This window comes from Balaenoptera acutorostrata, chromosome 2, assembly GCF_949987535.1.
Source record: "Balaenoptera acutorostrata chromosome 2, mBalAcu1.1, whole genome shotgun sequence".
Classification (NCBI taxonomy): domain Eukaryota; kingdom Metazoa; phylum Chordata; class Mammalia; order Artiodactyla; family Balaenopteridae; genus Balaenoptera; species Balaenoptera acutorostrata.
Window position 1 is genome coordinate 184906411 of NC_080065.1, and position 15040 is coordinate 184921450.

Below are 15040 nucleotides of genomic sequence, written 5' to 3' on the forward strand. Positions count from 1 at the left end.
CCCGCGGCGTGGGGGGGGCGTGGCCTGGGCGCGGTACGTATAAAGGCGGGCGGCGGCGGAGGCGCCATTTTGCGAACGGCGAGCAGCGGCGGGGGCGCGGAGAGGCGCAGCGGAGGTTTTCCTGGTTTCGGACCCCAGCGGCCGGATGGTGAAATCCTCCCTGCAGCGGATCCTGAACAGCCACTGCTTCGCCAGAGAAAAGGAGGGGGATAAACCCAGCGCCACCGTCCACGCCACCCGCACCATGCCGCTCCTCAGCCTGCACAGCCGCGGAGGCCGCAGCAGCGAGAGGTGAGCGCCCCGCCCCCGCCCGAAGCTTCCAGAAGCGCCGCCGCGCAGGCCCGCAGGCGGCCGGCCGCGGGGCGCCACGGAAGTCCCGGGAGCGCGAGGTCCGCCCCTTTGTCGAGGCCACAGTCGCGGCGGGGGGGGGGCAAAGGGGGTCTCTGATTGGATTGAGGGGCCCGCAGGCTACTTGGTCGGATTGGGGGGGACACGAGGATTTCCGGTTGGATTGGGGGGCCGCCAGGGTACCTGGTTGGGATTGGGGGGCACGGGAGTCCACGGTCCGGTTTGGGGGTGGGAGGTTCCGGGGTCGGGTTTGGAGGGCGGTCGGGCCGGCGGGTCGCGGGAATCTAAGCTTTGCGGGCGCGGAGGTTTTAAGCGCTTAGCGGAGCGGCCCTTCCCCCTATCCCGCGCCCCGACGTGGCCCCGGGACGCGGCCGCCCTCGCGATCACTTTTTAGCCCCGAGGATGCGCGGAGCCGGGCGGCGCCACGTAGACGGCGCCCGGGGCCCTTCTCGGCGTGGCGGCCGGCCCGCCTCTCCCCCGTAGGACGGCTGGGTCGAGGGCGGTCGTGGCCGGGGGCGGGGGTCTAGATGAGCCGCGCTCGCCGCGGATTGCGAGCTGTTTGACCACGGCCCCGGGGGTGCTCTCGCGCGGGCCTTGAGCCACGGTGCCGACGCCCGCGGGTCGGGCGCCCCGGATGGGAGCCGAGCAAAATGGAGGCGACCGCGGGGCCTGTTGACACTGCGCAGCAAATGGCTGCTGGCGCTGCCGGCTGCGCGATTGTGAAAACCTCCCCCGGGGCCGAGGGCCGCTCTGCCGAGATGACGCAAGCGGAGGCCTCGGGGTGCGCGCGGGAGGGCGTCTGCGCGGGCCCGTCTCCGCTGCGCCGGCGGGGACACCGAACTGGCCCCGCGCCTCCCGGCGGGTGCCGACGACGAAAGGGCCGCAGTAGGGGCTGCTTCAGTGGAAGGACGGCTTTGCTGGACTCCTAAGAAAAGGCTTTTAGAGCTTCAGGTCTGCTGGAGACTGCAAAGTGGAAAAGGGGAAGCTGAAACGCTGGACTTAGAAGTGGGAAGTAGAACCTGGCGCAGGGCTGGGTGGGGCGACACTTAGCGCCGGTCAGAAGATAGTTAAAGGGTAGAAGAGGCACACAGGGGACGGGTTGGACCTTACCAGCGTCACCACCCGAGGAGGTGGATTTGAGGGGCTTCTTGTTGTTGTGGCTGCTGACCAGACGGAGGCAGATGTTGACTCTGCACCCGGCGTAAACATTGCGCTTGAAAGGTGGAGGCGCGTCCCAGGGACCTGGGCTCTGGTAGGCCTTGGTCTTCCGCTTGGCCTTGCTGGGGCTCGGGGCCCTGTCAGCGGAGGCGGGGCGTCTCCCCCAGTGCTGCTCACCAGTGCCTTTTCTCCAGTTCCAGGGTGTCCATCAACTGCTGTAGTAACCTGGGTCCAGGGCCTCGGTGGTGCTCCTGATGTCCCTCACCCACCCCTGAAGATCCCAGGTGGGCGAGGGAATAGTCAGAGGGATCACAATCTTTCAGCTAATTTATTTTACTCTGTAAGTATCCTCGTTCCTCGGGCCTCTGGGTACGTGAGGTGGGGGGGGGGCGGGTAGCCAGACCCACAAAATGTTTTATGCACCTTTCGTGTGCCAGGAACTCTCCACATGGTTTTCCTGAATCCAAGATTGAAGGAACAAAGGTGCAGACTGCAGCGCAGGCTTTGCGTGAGCCTCTAGTAGCTGTTGGCAGCTCCTGTTTGTGCTCAGCCTGGGGCTCCTGCTCTGGCCTTGGGTGGAACCACCAGTCCTCAGAGGCCCGGGAGGCTCCACACCCAAACAGCGCTGCAGGGCGTGGGGTGAACGGTCATATGGGTGCTTTTCTGGGTTTTCCAGACTGTCAGGGTACCAAGGGGGAAGATCCCCAGGCTGTGAAGGCTGGCGTTCAAGGTTGGATTTGGTTTTCTTCCGCAGGATAATCGGCTGAATGTAACAGAGGAACTAACGTCTAATAACAAGACGAGAATTTTTAACGTCCAGTCCAGGCTCACGGATGCCAAACACATTAACTGGAGAGCGGTGCTGAGCAACAGCTGCCTCTACGTTGAGATCCCAGGCGGCGCTCTGCCCGAGGGGAGCAAGGACAGGTGAGGGCGGGCCTGTGTGTGCCTGGGGGGCAGAGCGAGGCAAACCGTGTTTGCACCTCAAAGTTGGACTCCAGAGGAGGGAAGCCTGAGTCAGGAGCCAGGCGGTGGTTATTGTTTCCAGAGTGAGGGTTCCCTTTTTAAGCAGTGGACCAGCAGTATCACCCGAGGGACACCAGGGGCCATCTGTGGTTGTCACATTGTGGGTGTTGCTCCTGGTGTCAAGTGGGTGGGGCCAGGGATACCCCACAGTGCCCAGGACGGTCCCCCAGAGTGACCTGGCTCCAATGTCAGCAGTGGCAAGGCTGACCCTGGATTAGACCCGGGAGAGGCTGGCGCTCCCAGTATGCAGGTGAGGCCACAGACAGAAGTGGGAGAGCTGGGCTAGGGCCCCCGTGGGGCGGCCGGGGCGCGGGCCCTGACGCTGGAACCTCAGCTTCGCAGTTCTTCTCGAGTTTGCTGAGGAGCAGCTCCGCGCTGACCACGTCTTCGTTTGCCTCCATAAGAACCGCGATGACCGAGGTGAGTGATCTCCACGCGGGGGAGAGGAGATGGGAGAGGCTGCCCACTGCCCTGGAGGCCAGGCCCAGGGTGGGGTCCACGCGGTCCAGGGGCCGCGCTACACCCTGCTGGGCAGTCCCTTTGCCCTAGACTTGGGCCTTCTGTCTCAGGCGGTCCCCGGGCCGGCAGGACTCTGGGCCCTGCAGGTGGACGGGGGGTTCTGACCTGATGGTGTCTCCTCCGCAGCCGCCTTGCTCCGTACCTTCAGCTTTCTGGGCTTTGAGATTGTGAGACCAGGGCATCCCCTTGTCCCCAAGAGACCCGACGCTTGCTTCATGGCCTACACGTTTGAGAGGGAGTCCTCCGGTGAGGAGGAGTAGTGTGAGGCCCCTGAGGCCCCTGGGGCTCGATTGCAGACCGTTTCGTGTGCACTTGCTGCCGTGCTTCGGGCGGGTGGTGTGATCAACTGCGCGCTGACCTGCGTCAGCCTGCTCACCTGCTGGGTTTGTCCGCATGTCGTAATTGTGCAAATAAATGCTCACTCCAAATTAGCCGTGTATTTCTTGAAGTTTAATATTGTGTTTGTGATACTGAAGTATTTGCTTTAATTCTAAATAAAAATTTATATTTTACTTTTTTATTGCTGGTTTAAGATGATTCAGGTTATCCTTGTACCTTGAGGAGGAGTTTCTTATTTGAAGTCTTTTGGAAACAGTCTTAGGTCTTTTAACTTGGAAAGATAGGTATTAATCTACCCTTCTATTGCTCTCAAAAATCCAAATAAAACGATTACCCTTCCAAGACCTGTGTTGGCTCAGTGGTGTTGACAGGGGCGCTGTCTGAATGGAGGGCAGGTGGAGGGGTGGGCCGGGGCCAAGGGGAGAGGGGCCTCGAGGTTGCCTGGGGTTCAGGGAGCTGTGCGAGCGTCCTGAGCTGAGTGACTCCCCTACACACACTTCTTTCTGCAGAGGGGTGGGGAAGCCGAGGGCCCCGTCTCACCTCTGGCCACAGCCAGCCTTGGCCTCGTGTGGGCAGCTCGGCCCTGGGGCTCCACCCCAGCTGCTCCATACCTCGCCTGCCCGCCGCTTCCAGGGCAGATGGCAGCCTGCCCCACCCCACACCTTGGGCCGTCACTCCCCTTTCCCAGTGCCATTCCCTGGGGTGGCTGAGGCTGGCTGGAGTGGCCTAGTTCCAGTCTGAAGCTGTTCACTGGGTCCTGGGAAGTGGCAGGGGGCGGGGCAGGGGCTGCCTGGGACTTTTCCAGCTTGGGGGCGGGGTGGTGTCTAGCCGTGGGCCCCCTGCCCTTTAGCCTTTGTACAGTGTTGTGGTGGGGCAGGAGCACTGCTGGTGGGTGTCCTGGCCGGGGCAGAGGTGGGGAGGTCTGAGGCAGCCAGAAGGCGAAGATACTGCAGTAGTGGGGGGATTGTGGTGAGGTGGGGGCGGAAGGCGGAAGAGCTGCAGGGCTTCAGCGCCACCTGCTGGCTGCATCTGCGAGCGTGGCCCGGCGATTGACAGGCTGCCAAGCGGGTATCTTTTATTGAGGAGGACGGGATTTAGGGGGATTCAAGTATATTTGGGGGTTGGGTGGGCTATTCAGCTACCTGAATGATGATGGAGTTGGCTTTCAAAGGTCTGGGGAGACAGCTGTCTCCAGTCCACGTCGGCAGGACAAGGGCCGAGAAAGGGGTTTGGAGTTGGGGTGTTGGAGGAGGTACAGGAGTCTGAAGCAGAGGTAGGGGGGAGGGTGTCTGCAGTGGAGGGAGCAACGGGCAAGGCCTGGAGGCCAGAAAGCACCTGCACGGATGGTGATGTGGCAGGCGGGGCTGGCCAGAGAGCATGCAGAGCCTTTAGAAGAGCCCCATTGTACTGTGAAGGCACTAGGGAGCCATGGAAGAGGTCTGAGCAGGAGAGGGCCCTGGTCATACCTGGGGGTCAGAAAGTTCCCCCCAGGATCACCATGGTAGGGTTGGGGTGAGTGAGGGGGCATGACTGGAGACCCCAGGCTACGGCAGTGGGGCCCCTCAGGACTCCTATGTCCATTTTTCAGAGGTATAAACTGAGACCTCATTTTCTCCCTCAGGTCCCCTGTTGTATACCACTTTGTTTATTCCATCAGTTAAACGCCTAGCGTGTGTTCAGCCTGGCCCCTGCCCTCAGGGAACTCACAGCCTGATGGGTGAGGTGAACAGGTGACAGGTAAAAAGATGAATAAATACTTCCAGGTGGTGACAAGTGCTCGGGGAAGGCAGGGCGCGGAGCTAGAGAGGGCCCAGGAGGGGCAACTTTATTTGCTTAGAAGAGGTGAGATTTGGACAGTCTGGCAGAGGGAACAGGCCATGCAAAGACTTGGTGGCTGGACGGAATTTAGTGTCATAGAGGAACAGCAAGGAGGCCACGGTGGGTGGCAGGAGTAGGGGGGGCAGGGCATGGGCACGTTTAGGCAGGTGAGTCCAGACCCCACTGGAGTGGGCTGGCTGTCTCAGGTTCCAGGGAGCCTCCCTCCCCCTGGAGGCCCCAAGCAGTTCTTGACAAGGTAGTTCACAGCACAAGGGGGTGTTCCAGGGCCAGGAATGCCTCTGATGCCGCCGTTCGGAGGAGTGTCCACACTGTCATGGAGACAGTGGCCATCAGACCCCAGCATTAGAAGGGCATCCTGGCTTCTGCTGGAAGGCGGTAGGAGCGGTTCTACACACTGAGAGACATTAATTGTTGCGGGGTTCCACACCTGGAAGAGGGGTGGGCACCTCTGGCATCAGAAAGCCTCAGCAGGCACTGGCCATTAGCCCCCAGCCCTGGAAGGGGGGCACCTGAATTCTTAGGGGGCCTTGGGCCCAAGTTCCCAGCTGCATCCTCTGCTGGCCTTCTGGTCCCTTCTGGAAGGGGGCGTCCACCCTATCACCAGCCCCAGCCCTGGGAAGGGGGACCCGCCTCCTAGAGAGGCCCTGGAACAGGTGCATTGCTCACGGGAAGGATCAGTTCCACAGCAGCTCCAGGGCGAGGAACAAGGAGTCCTCGGTGGCCTTGGCCAAGTATTCACAGCACAGCCAGTCTTCCAAGCTGGGCCCCTCCCCACCCACGGCCCGCTAGGCTGGGTGCAGGACCAGCAGCGCGCGGCGCATCCCCAGCCAGGACCCCAGCGGGGCTCCGTGGCCACGCAGCTCGGGCCCGGGTCTCCAGAGCAGCACCTGCAACGCGCCGCGCGTCCCGGCCGCCGAGGGCCGCGCGCAGGCCAGCTGGGCCGCCAGGTGCTCCAGGCCCACGGCCAAGGACGTGGCCAAGGGCGCGCCCGGGCCAAGCAGCTCTCGGAGTGCGTGGCCCAGCTGCCGCGCGTGGGCGGCCGGGGGGTCGCGGGGGGCCGCAGCCGAAGTCCACCAGCAGCAGGCGCTGGGGCCTGGCGGCTGAGCAGCCCTGCGGTGCCGCCAGCAGCAGGTTCTCGGGCCGCAGCTCGGCCAGGGCCGCAGCCCGCGCCTCCGGGCGCTCCAGGGCTGCAGGAGCAGCGGGGCCACGGCCTTGCGAACTCCTCGGGCAGCTGCGTGCCTGTCTCCACAAGCCACTGGACCACCGCGAGCTCCGGCACCTCCGCCGCCAGCGCCACGGGTCTGCTCCAGGGCGTCTCGGGAAGTGCGCCCTCGGGCACCAGACCACACAGCTCCTGGAGGTTGAAATGCTGGGCCAGCGAGGCCTGCCTGCGGCCCTAGGCCATACGGGTGGGGCTCGTCAGCTCCTGGCTTGGGCACCTGCGGGACAGAGGGACCCTTCAGAGCTCCCGCCACCAAACCAGCACAGTTCGCCCAGTGCCTCTACCTGTTCTGAAGACTTCCCACCCAACCCAACCTGCCCACCATCGCTGTATCCCTCCAAAAGCGGGGGGTTCGTGTTAATTTGGATGTTGGTCGCCAGTATGATTTTAAGGAAAGCTACACCAGGTAGGATAGTGTTTAGGGGATCAGACTTTCCACTCTGCCAAAGGGACGGATGCTTGCCACTTGGTAGCAAGGGAGATGACAGCTAAGGTGCCAGAGCTGGGCTGTCCAGTAGAAATGCAACTCGGGCCACGGTGGAATTCAAATTTTCCAGTAGCCATGTTTTAAAAAGTGAAAAGGAGCAGGTGAAAGTAACTTTCTTTCTTTCTTCTAAAAAAAAAAAATTCACTAGTTTTATTTTTTAGATTCCACATACAATTGAAAACGTACAGGATTTGTCTTTCTCTGTCTTATTTCACTAAGCATAATACCCTCCAAGTCCATCCATGTTGCTGCAAATGGCATTATTTTGTTCTTTTTTATGGCTGAGTAGTAGTCCATTGTAGATATAGTTCACATCTTCTATTGATGGACGCTTAGGTTGCTTCCATGTCTTGGCTATTGTAAATAATGCTGCTATGGACATTGGGGTGCATATATATTTTCTAATTAGCGTTTTCATTTTTTTCTGGATATATACCCAGGAGTGGAATTGCTGGATCATATGGTAGTTCTATTTTTAGTTTTCTGAGGAACTTCTAGACTGTTTTCCACAGTGGCTGCACCATTTTACATTCCCACCAACAGTGTACAGGGTTCCCTTTTCTCCACACCCTCGACAGTATTTGTTATTTGTGGTCTTTTTGATGATGGCCATTCTGACAGGTGTGAGGTGATACCTCATGGTGGTTTTGATTTGCATTTCTCTGATTAGCGATGTTGAGCATCTTTTCATGTGCCTGTTGGCCATCTGTGTGTCTTCTTTGGAAAAATGTCTCTTCAGGTGTTCTGCCCATTTTTTAAAAAATAAATTTATTTTTATTTTATTTTTGGCTGTGTTGGGTCTTCATTGCTGCGCGCGGGCTTTCTCTAGTCACGGCGAGCAGGGGCTACTCTTTGTTGCGGTGCGCGGGCTTCTCATTGCGGTGGCTTCTCATTGCAGAGCACGGGCTCTAGAGGCACGGGCTTCAGTAGTTACAGCACGCGGGCTCAGTAGTTGTGGCGCACGGGCTTAGTTGCTCCGCGACATGTGGGATCTTCATGGACCAGGGCTCGAACCTGTTTCCCCTGCATTGGCAGGCGGATTCTTAACCGCTGTGCCACCAGGGAAGTCCCCTGCCCAGTTTTTAATTAGGCTTTTTTTTTTTTTTTTTTTTACTACAATAACATAATATTATATTATAACATAACATAATATTGACATTCAGTCCAGTAATCCTCCACTGTAACAGCTCCTTTACTTTGCAGTGAAAATTGATTTGTATATTCTTTGCCTCTGAGTCCTTGTGGGATTTTTTTTTTTTTTAATTCAGACAGAAAGTCACAAAAATTATACTCATCCTCATCAGTTCACTCAGTCCCATGTAATTAATTTTTTTTTTTCATCTTGATCTTTTGTTAGCACTTTTATGAGTTCATCAGTTTTTCATTAGAGTTCTGAAAATGCTTATTCATTCAGTTCAGCAGTACAGTCAGAGAGTCAAAGACTCTGACAAGTACAGGTTTCTGGTAACAGGCTTTTTTTTTTTGATACTGAGTTTTATGACCTTGAAAGTAACTTTCATAATCTATTTTATGTAATCCAATTTATCCAAAATGATATCATTCAACAGGTCACCAAATGAAAAAAGTATTAGATGTTTTACATTATTGTTATTATTATTGATACTGAGTCTTGGAGACCTGGTGTGTATTTGGTACTCAGAGCATATCTCAATTGGCACCAGCCCCACTTCAAGTGCTCAGAAGTCACCCATGGCCAGCAGTTACAGTACTGAACAGCAAAGCTCTTTCTAGAAAGTAGGAGAGTATTGGCCCTGGGGATTACATTTGAATCACCTTGGGGCAGGGGTTAAAAAGGACAGGTGCTGAGGTAGGGCTCTGGGAGTGTGTAATTTAAAAATAAACTCCCCAGGGGTCTCTGAGATGGATGGAACCAGGATGGAGCTGTCAACTAAAGAACTCACAGCCAGCAGCAACTTACTCCCTCCATGCTCCAGTCTGTAAAATGGGTCCATAATAACACATTCTGCCGAATGGGTGAGGTTCCTCCAAAATGGTCATGTGTCTGACACTTAGTAGTCTGGTTTATTTGATGGGAATCTTTTTTTTCTTTTTCTCGGTGGTGCATAAAACAGAAGCATCTTATAACAAAACGTGGTGATGCTTGCATGAGGATTAGCTGAATGAAAGTGTCTAAAAGTCCTTAGAACAGCACAAGACATGAAGGAACAGTGCTCAGTATATTTTGTTGAAGATGATGATGGAAAGTGGGAGCTATCAGCCGGCTGTGGGTTTCTAGCGCCAGAATTCACGGGTGAGTGAGTTAAAATGCAGACTACTGGGGCCCTGAGAGTCGTGAGGGAGAGTTTAACAAGACTCCCAGGTGGGGGCTTCCCTGGTGGCGCAGTGGTTGAGAATCTGCCTGCTAATGCAGGGGACACGGGTTCGAGCCCTGGTCTGGGAAGATCCCACATGCCACGGAGCAACTGGGCCCGTGAGCCACAATTGCTGAGCCTGCGCGTCTGGAGCCTGTGCCCCGCAACGGGAGGGGCCGCGATAGAGAAAGGCCCGCGCACCGCGATGAAGAGCGGTCCCCGCACCGCGATGAAGAGTGGCCCCCGCTTGCCGCAACTGGAGAAAGCCCTCGCACGAACCGAAGACCCAATACAGACAAAAATAATAAACAAATAAATAAATAAATAAATAAAAGAAAATCCTTTAAAAAAAAAAAAAAAAAAAAACTTTAAAAAAAAAAAAAAAAAAAAAAAAAAAGACTCCCAGGTGATTTGAATGTAGGTCGCCCCACACCTGAGAAATGCGGTTCCAAGGGCTGACGGTGTTTGTTCGTAAGTTAGTTGCAAAATAAGCAATTGGGCCTGAGTCTGAAGAGCCCTGGGTTATGCCTTGGACGGGACACCAGGGAAACCTCCGAGGAGGCGGGGCGGAGGCGGGGCTCACGTTGGCAGCCAGGAGGAGCCACGCCTCCTTGTTCCTCCGCACCAAGCGGTAGTAGAGGGCGTCCCAGCTCTCCACGCGGGGCGAGCTGTCCGGGAGGCGTAAGCGGCGGCCGGGGCGGCAGGGGCCCGGGAGGCCCCCCAGGAGCCGGGCGTGCAGCCGGGCGTACACGGCGCGGAGGCCCTCCAGCTGCCGGGCCTCCAGCGCGGCGGAGGGAGAGGCCCAGCTCGGTGTCCAGCGAGAAGAAGGGCAGCTCTGCAGGGGGACAGGTTGTCCCCGCCCTGTCGTCGCCTGCCTGGCTCTCGTCCACACTGCGGGATCCCAGAAGGGGCTTCTGAGGCTGCCCTGCTCGAGTCGGGCCGGGGCTGGGGGACTTGTGGGTGGGCAGCGACTGGGCCCTGGTCAGGGTCTTCTTGGACAGGGGCTGCGGGTCAGTAGCGGGGCGCTCAGATGTCCGTAAGCAGCAGACCTTGGAGGGCAGCAGGCGGGCACGGACCTCACCTGTGGGGGGAGGGAGTGGGGGAAGGGCGTGAGGCCACGCAGAGTGGGGTCCTATGCTCATGACTCCACCCTCGGCCATAATTCCTTCATCTCTAGAATGGAAACAATGGGGAGCTCCCTGGTGGTCTAGTAGTTAGGACTTGGAGCTTTCACTGCCGTGGCCCGGGTTCAGTGCCTGGTCAGGAAACAGATTCCACAAGCCACACAGCACGGCCGAGAAAAAAAAAAGGAAAAAATACCAACTCCAACTACCCTATGCCCTGTGGGGTAAGGATGCCATCTCCAATTTACAGATGAGGAAACAAAGGTTCAGAGGAGTGACAAGTCAGTGGTAGAGAAACATCTGGCCCAGCACAGGTGACCCCCACTTCCCTGTGTGGCTCTGGGCAGGTGACTGAGCCTCTCTGAACTCCAGTTTCCTCATTTTTAGAAGCTGGTTATCCAGCTTTTTTTTTTTTTTTTTTTTTTTTAAACAAAGAGTTTCATTGAAGGTAGTTAAAAAGCTGCTACAGGACTTCCCTGGTGGTCCAGACTCCGCGCTTCCACAGTAAGGAGCACAGGTTTTATCCCTGCCGGGGGAACTAAGATCCCACATGCCGTGCGGCACGGCAAAAAAAACGAAAAAAGAACAACAAAAAATCCCTGCTGTAATCTAGTTAAACCATCATGGGGCAGAGCGTTCCTTACATGGTAATGAAACACTCAACCTTTCTTCTCCGGCTGCCTCACCAGCCACCTGTCCCACCCCCACCCGGGGCCCCTCCCAGGCTCTCACCAAGGTTGCTGTACGTGGGCTGGGTCAGCCAGGTCGGGGCGTTGGCCCCCCGGGGGTCTCGGTGGGTGGCTCTGGGTTGCTCATGCTGCTGGGGGAAGGTCAGAGTGCAGGGCATGTGTGGGAGGGGCCCAGCACCTGCTGTGTGGCCCTGGGAGGGTTGCTTGACCTCTCTGGGCAAATGTCGCCCATCAACCTTTCAGGGTGGCGAGAAGGACCCTGTACTTTTGTGACATGGACAGAATGTCCAGCTGTGAGGACAAGACCTCAAGGGGGTGGGGAAGAAGCTGGGGGCCGGTGACAATACCCAGGGAACCCATGCTTAGGCCTTGTCCCCAGAGCTTAGCGCTCTCAAGCTGTATGGTTGCCAGCAGCAGTCTGGGCCCCAGCTCTGCCCGGGCCCCAGCTCTGCCCCACCCAGATTCCAGGTTGCCCAACCTTGAAAAGCAGCTGCTTCTGCCCACTCCCTGCCCCAGCCCCCCTCCAGGAGCACCCTACCTTCAGGACTGGAGTGACCTCGGGGCAGGGGGATCTTGGGGACAAACTCCCAATAGCTGCAGCCCCTGGCCTCCCGGACTGTCTGACCGGTTGCTGGCAGTGAACCGGAAACACCCAGGCAACTGTTAGACCGCAGGCCCCGGCAGGAGGGAGAGCTTTCTGCATTACTTCCCCATGAAGGCCACCCGGTTCCAGGGCTGAAAGCGGGTGGCAGGAGATGGGAAGACAGGCGGAGGTCCCAAAGGTTACACGAGGTGGGTGGCAGAGGGGAGCCCTGAGAGATGGGGAGGAGCGAGACTTTTTAGACTCCCCCGCCTTTGGGGAAGGCAGGGAACCCCAGCAGTGACTGTTTAGGGAAAGATTTGACCAGGTGACCCTTTCGTCTGTGGCTTTCACTTCCTCCAGAGCCACTTCCCCTTCTGCAGGATCATCTGAGAAGCCTCCACTGCGTGTGCCCCCGCCTCCCACCCATCCCAGGACCCTTGGCAGGTACCGCTCCATTTGAGCCCCAGCTCCGCTCTGACTTGCTGTGTGATGTTGGGCCAGTCACCACCCCTCTCTGTTCCAGCAAATAAAGAAAAGTGGCTCCTGCTTGCTGCCTCCTGACAGCCACGGAAGCTGGATTTTTCTTTAAAAATTTAATCAACTCACTACCCTTCCCCCCACCACCTTAACGCATTGATTTAGAAAAAGGCATTTGATATAGAATTACCATACACAGAAAATCAAGAAGGGTGAAAATCCAGGGAAAGCCAGACAGTGTGAAATTCTAGCTTAAGCACACACTGTCGAAGCTGTCTGGGGGCCTGAGGCTTGCCCTACATGCCCGGAGGCATGAGAGGTGTCTCAGCTGAAACCCAGCCTCTTCCCCTCTGTAATGGAAGAACCAAGAAATCACTGCAGATGCGAAGATGCAAAGACGTTCTTGCTTCTTAGCTTGAGTGTCTTTCATGCTGAGTTTCTCCCTCCGCCCCATCTCGTTTCCCTTAGGGGCAGTGAGCCCAGAGAGGGCTGGAGTCCGTGCGTGGTCACATAGCAGGTCCAGGCTGGGCAGAGGGGTCCACAGGCCATCGCCGGGTGCCCCCTGGGTGTGGGAAAGAAGACAACTCCATCTCACGGAGTCCTCCAAGTGGGTCTCCTGCCACAGTTTGGGCCACACCGACCTGCTAACAGCCAGCTTCTCAAGTGTGAGGGTCTGTAACTTGATTCAATATTTTGTCTTTCCCAGCACTCAGCTTCTGTAATTCATAGAATTTATACTCTTTGTCTTAATCCATGGGGCAGCCCGTGATTTGGGCAGATTTCAGAATCATGCAGTTGGAGAATGGCGGGCTCGAGGAAGGATTTGCCAATTATATGAGACAAGGATTCCACAAATCCTGGGCTGCTCCAGGTGGAACAGAAGGGACCAGAGGTGCCAAGGAAGTGGCCTGCTCACTGCCCAAACCCCTGCTGACCATGAGCGCTTATTCTTTCCTTCATGAGACCCTGGGGGGTCACCCAGCTGGGCCACGCCTCCCATCCAGGACTAACTAGGGTGAGGCAAGCAAGGCACTCACCTCAGGCACAGAATTTAAGGTGATGCCAACAAAACAAAACAAAACAAAACAATAAAACCGTCAAGGTGGAGAGACTTCTGACCTTTTGCTACCTCTTGAATTTGCGAGAACAGGATGTTGGTTGGTGACGGCAGTTGTGGCCGTGACACTTGTGTTTTCCTCCTGTCGCCCTCCTGGGCCCCCCGCCTGTGCCCCCTCTCAGAAGGGGCACCTGTACTTCCTCCGTGCGCGCGTGGCCAGCCGGCCACCCTGAAGGTGTTCTGAGTGTGCTGCTGTCAGGGAGCCCGAGCTGCCTCTCCTCTGGGCCCGAGTTGGGGTATGGGTGCTCCAGCCCCTGGGGAGCCCCCGGCACAGGAGCAGGTGCCGGGAGACGGGAGCCACACGGTGGGACAAGTTCCTGGCGGCTCCCGGCCAGGCCAGGACGGGGCGGAAGTGAGACCCCCCCCCCCATCCTGTCCCCTGGGCCTGCAAGAGCCTCACCTCGGGAGAGCAGCAGTCCCTACCTGACCAGTGCGGAGGGGCTGACCACAGGGATGTGTACATCTTCTCCCACCCCCCGGCAGGGTGGGGACCTGCTCTGCTTTGGCATCTCTGGGCAGTCTGGGGAGAGGCTGGCTGCCACCCATGGGCTCAGCCCTGAGTCCCCCGCCAACCTCACCTCTCGCCTTGGGCTCCCCGCCAGCCTCAGACACGTCCATGGGCCCAGAGCTGCGCTCGCAAGGCCAGGCCGAGGTCGAGAGGTCGGCCCCACTGTCCCCAGCCTGTTGCAGCCACAGGGCTGGACCAGCGGCTTTATCTTCTTCGTTTTGCTTCAGGTTTTTATTTCTTTCTACTTTAAGTTCAGACCAAAAAATTCCGGAGTCATCCCCAACCCCTACCCTCCACCCCTCCAGAGACCCTCCAGCTGAAACCAGAGCCTGAGTTCAGGGACCCGAGTGGTGGGTGTCGGGAGTGAGGGCACGAGGGCCACGCGGGGCCCTGCTGAGCCCTTGGGGTGCCCCCGGCCTCAGGCCGCTCCTCTCCCCTCTGGGGACTCGTGTTCCAGCAAGTCGGGCGGGGCCCCTGCAGCGCCTCTGCTCTCCTGACCCCCCTACTCCGTCGGCGCTTAAGCCACACGACAGAAGTCTGTAGCGGGAGCTGCACACACGCCCCTGGGCGTGGACCCCAGTGAAGCAGGTGGTGCAAGGCAGAGCTTCAGGGACTGGACGCAGAGGCCCTCACTCGACGACCTTCGTGCGACGTAGTGTTGTACCCACCTGAGTATTGTATCATATATCGAGCCTTCTCTGTATTTTTTTTTTTTAAAGAAATTCACGTTCTTTTATTTATTTATTTATTTATTTATGACTGTGTTGAGTGTTCGTTTCTGTGCGAGGGCTTTCTCTAGTTGCGGCAAGTGGGGACCACTCTTCATCGCGGTGCGCGGGCCTCTCACTATCGCGGCCTCTCTTGTTGCGGAGCACGGGCTCCAGACGCGCAGGCTCAGTAATTGTGGCTCACGGGCCCAGTTGCTCCGCGGCATGTGGGATCTTCCCAGACCAGGACTCGAACCCGTGTCCCCTGCATTGGCAGGCAGATTCTCAACCACTGCGCCACCAGGGAAGCCCCCTTCTCTGTATTTTAACAAGAAAGCAAAACACTAGTTTCCTATTTAAGACTTTAAGGGTTTGTGGGGCAGGCGGGGTTAACACGACACTTGGTTTTGTTTTCCTTTTCCTTTGGTTTCATGTGGAATGCGTGCTCCTGAGTGTGTGCGTGGACGTGTGTTAGAGCCTCACCAGGAGATTAGGCTGTTGGAGGCCAAAGGGCGGCTTACAGTTCTCTGCTTTAGTCACTTAATTCCTGAATGTTTCGGAGAA

General features: G+C 57.3%; 3 protein-coding genes across 4 annotated transcripts in view; 2 read left to right on the top strand and 1 right to left on the bottom strand.

Moving 5' to 3' along the window:
• SPPL2B (signal peptide peptidase like 2B) overlaps positions 1–15040 on the top strand; it is a 154526-nt gene that overhangs the window by 89662 nt on the left and 49824 nt on the right. The gene's annotated exons all lie outside the window — the stretch shown is intronic.
• OAZ1 (ornithine decarboxylase antizyme 1) lies at positions 56–3732 on the top strand. Its single transcript, XM_057539841.1, is given in 6 exon segments — positions 56–291; positions 1701–1758; positions 1760–1846; positions 2261–2433; positions 2867–2952; positions 3178–3732. Coding segments are annotated over 6 exon segments (684 nt in total). The 5' UTR covers positions 56–145; the 3' UTR covers positions 3312–3732.
• PEAK3 (PEAK family member 3) lies at positions 5904–11211 on the bottom strand. The gene is given in 8 exon segments (XM_057540479.1): positions 5904–6267; positions 6269–6430; positions 6432–6622; positions 6624–6668; positions 9855–10077; positions 10226–10352; positions 11128–11176; positions 11179–11211. Coding segments are annotated over 8 exon segments (1194 nt in total).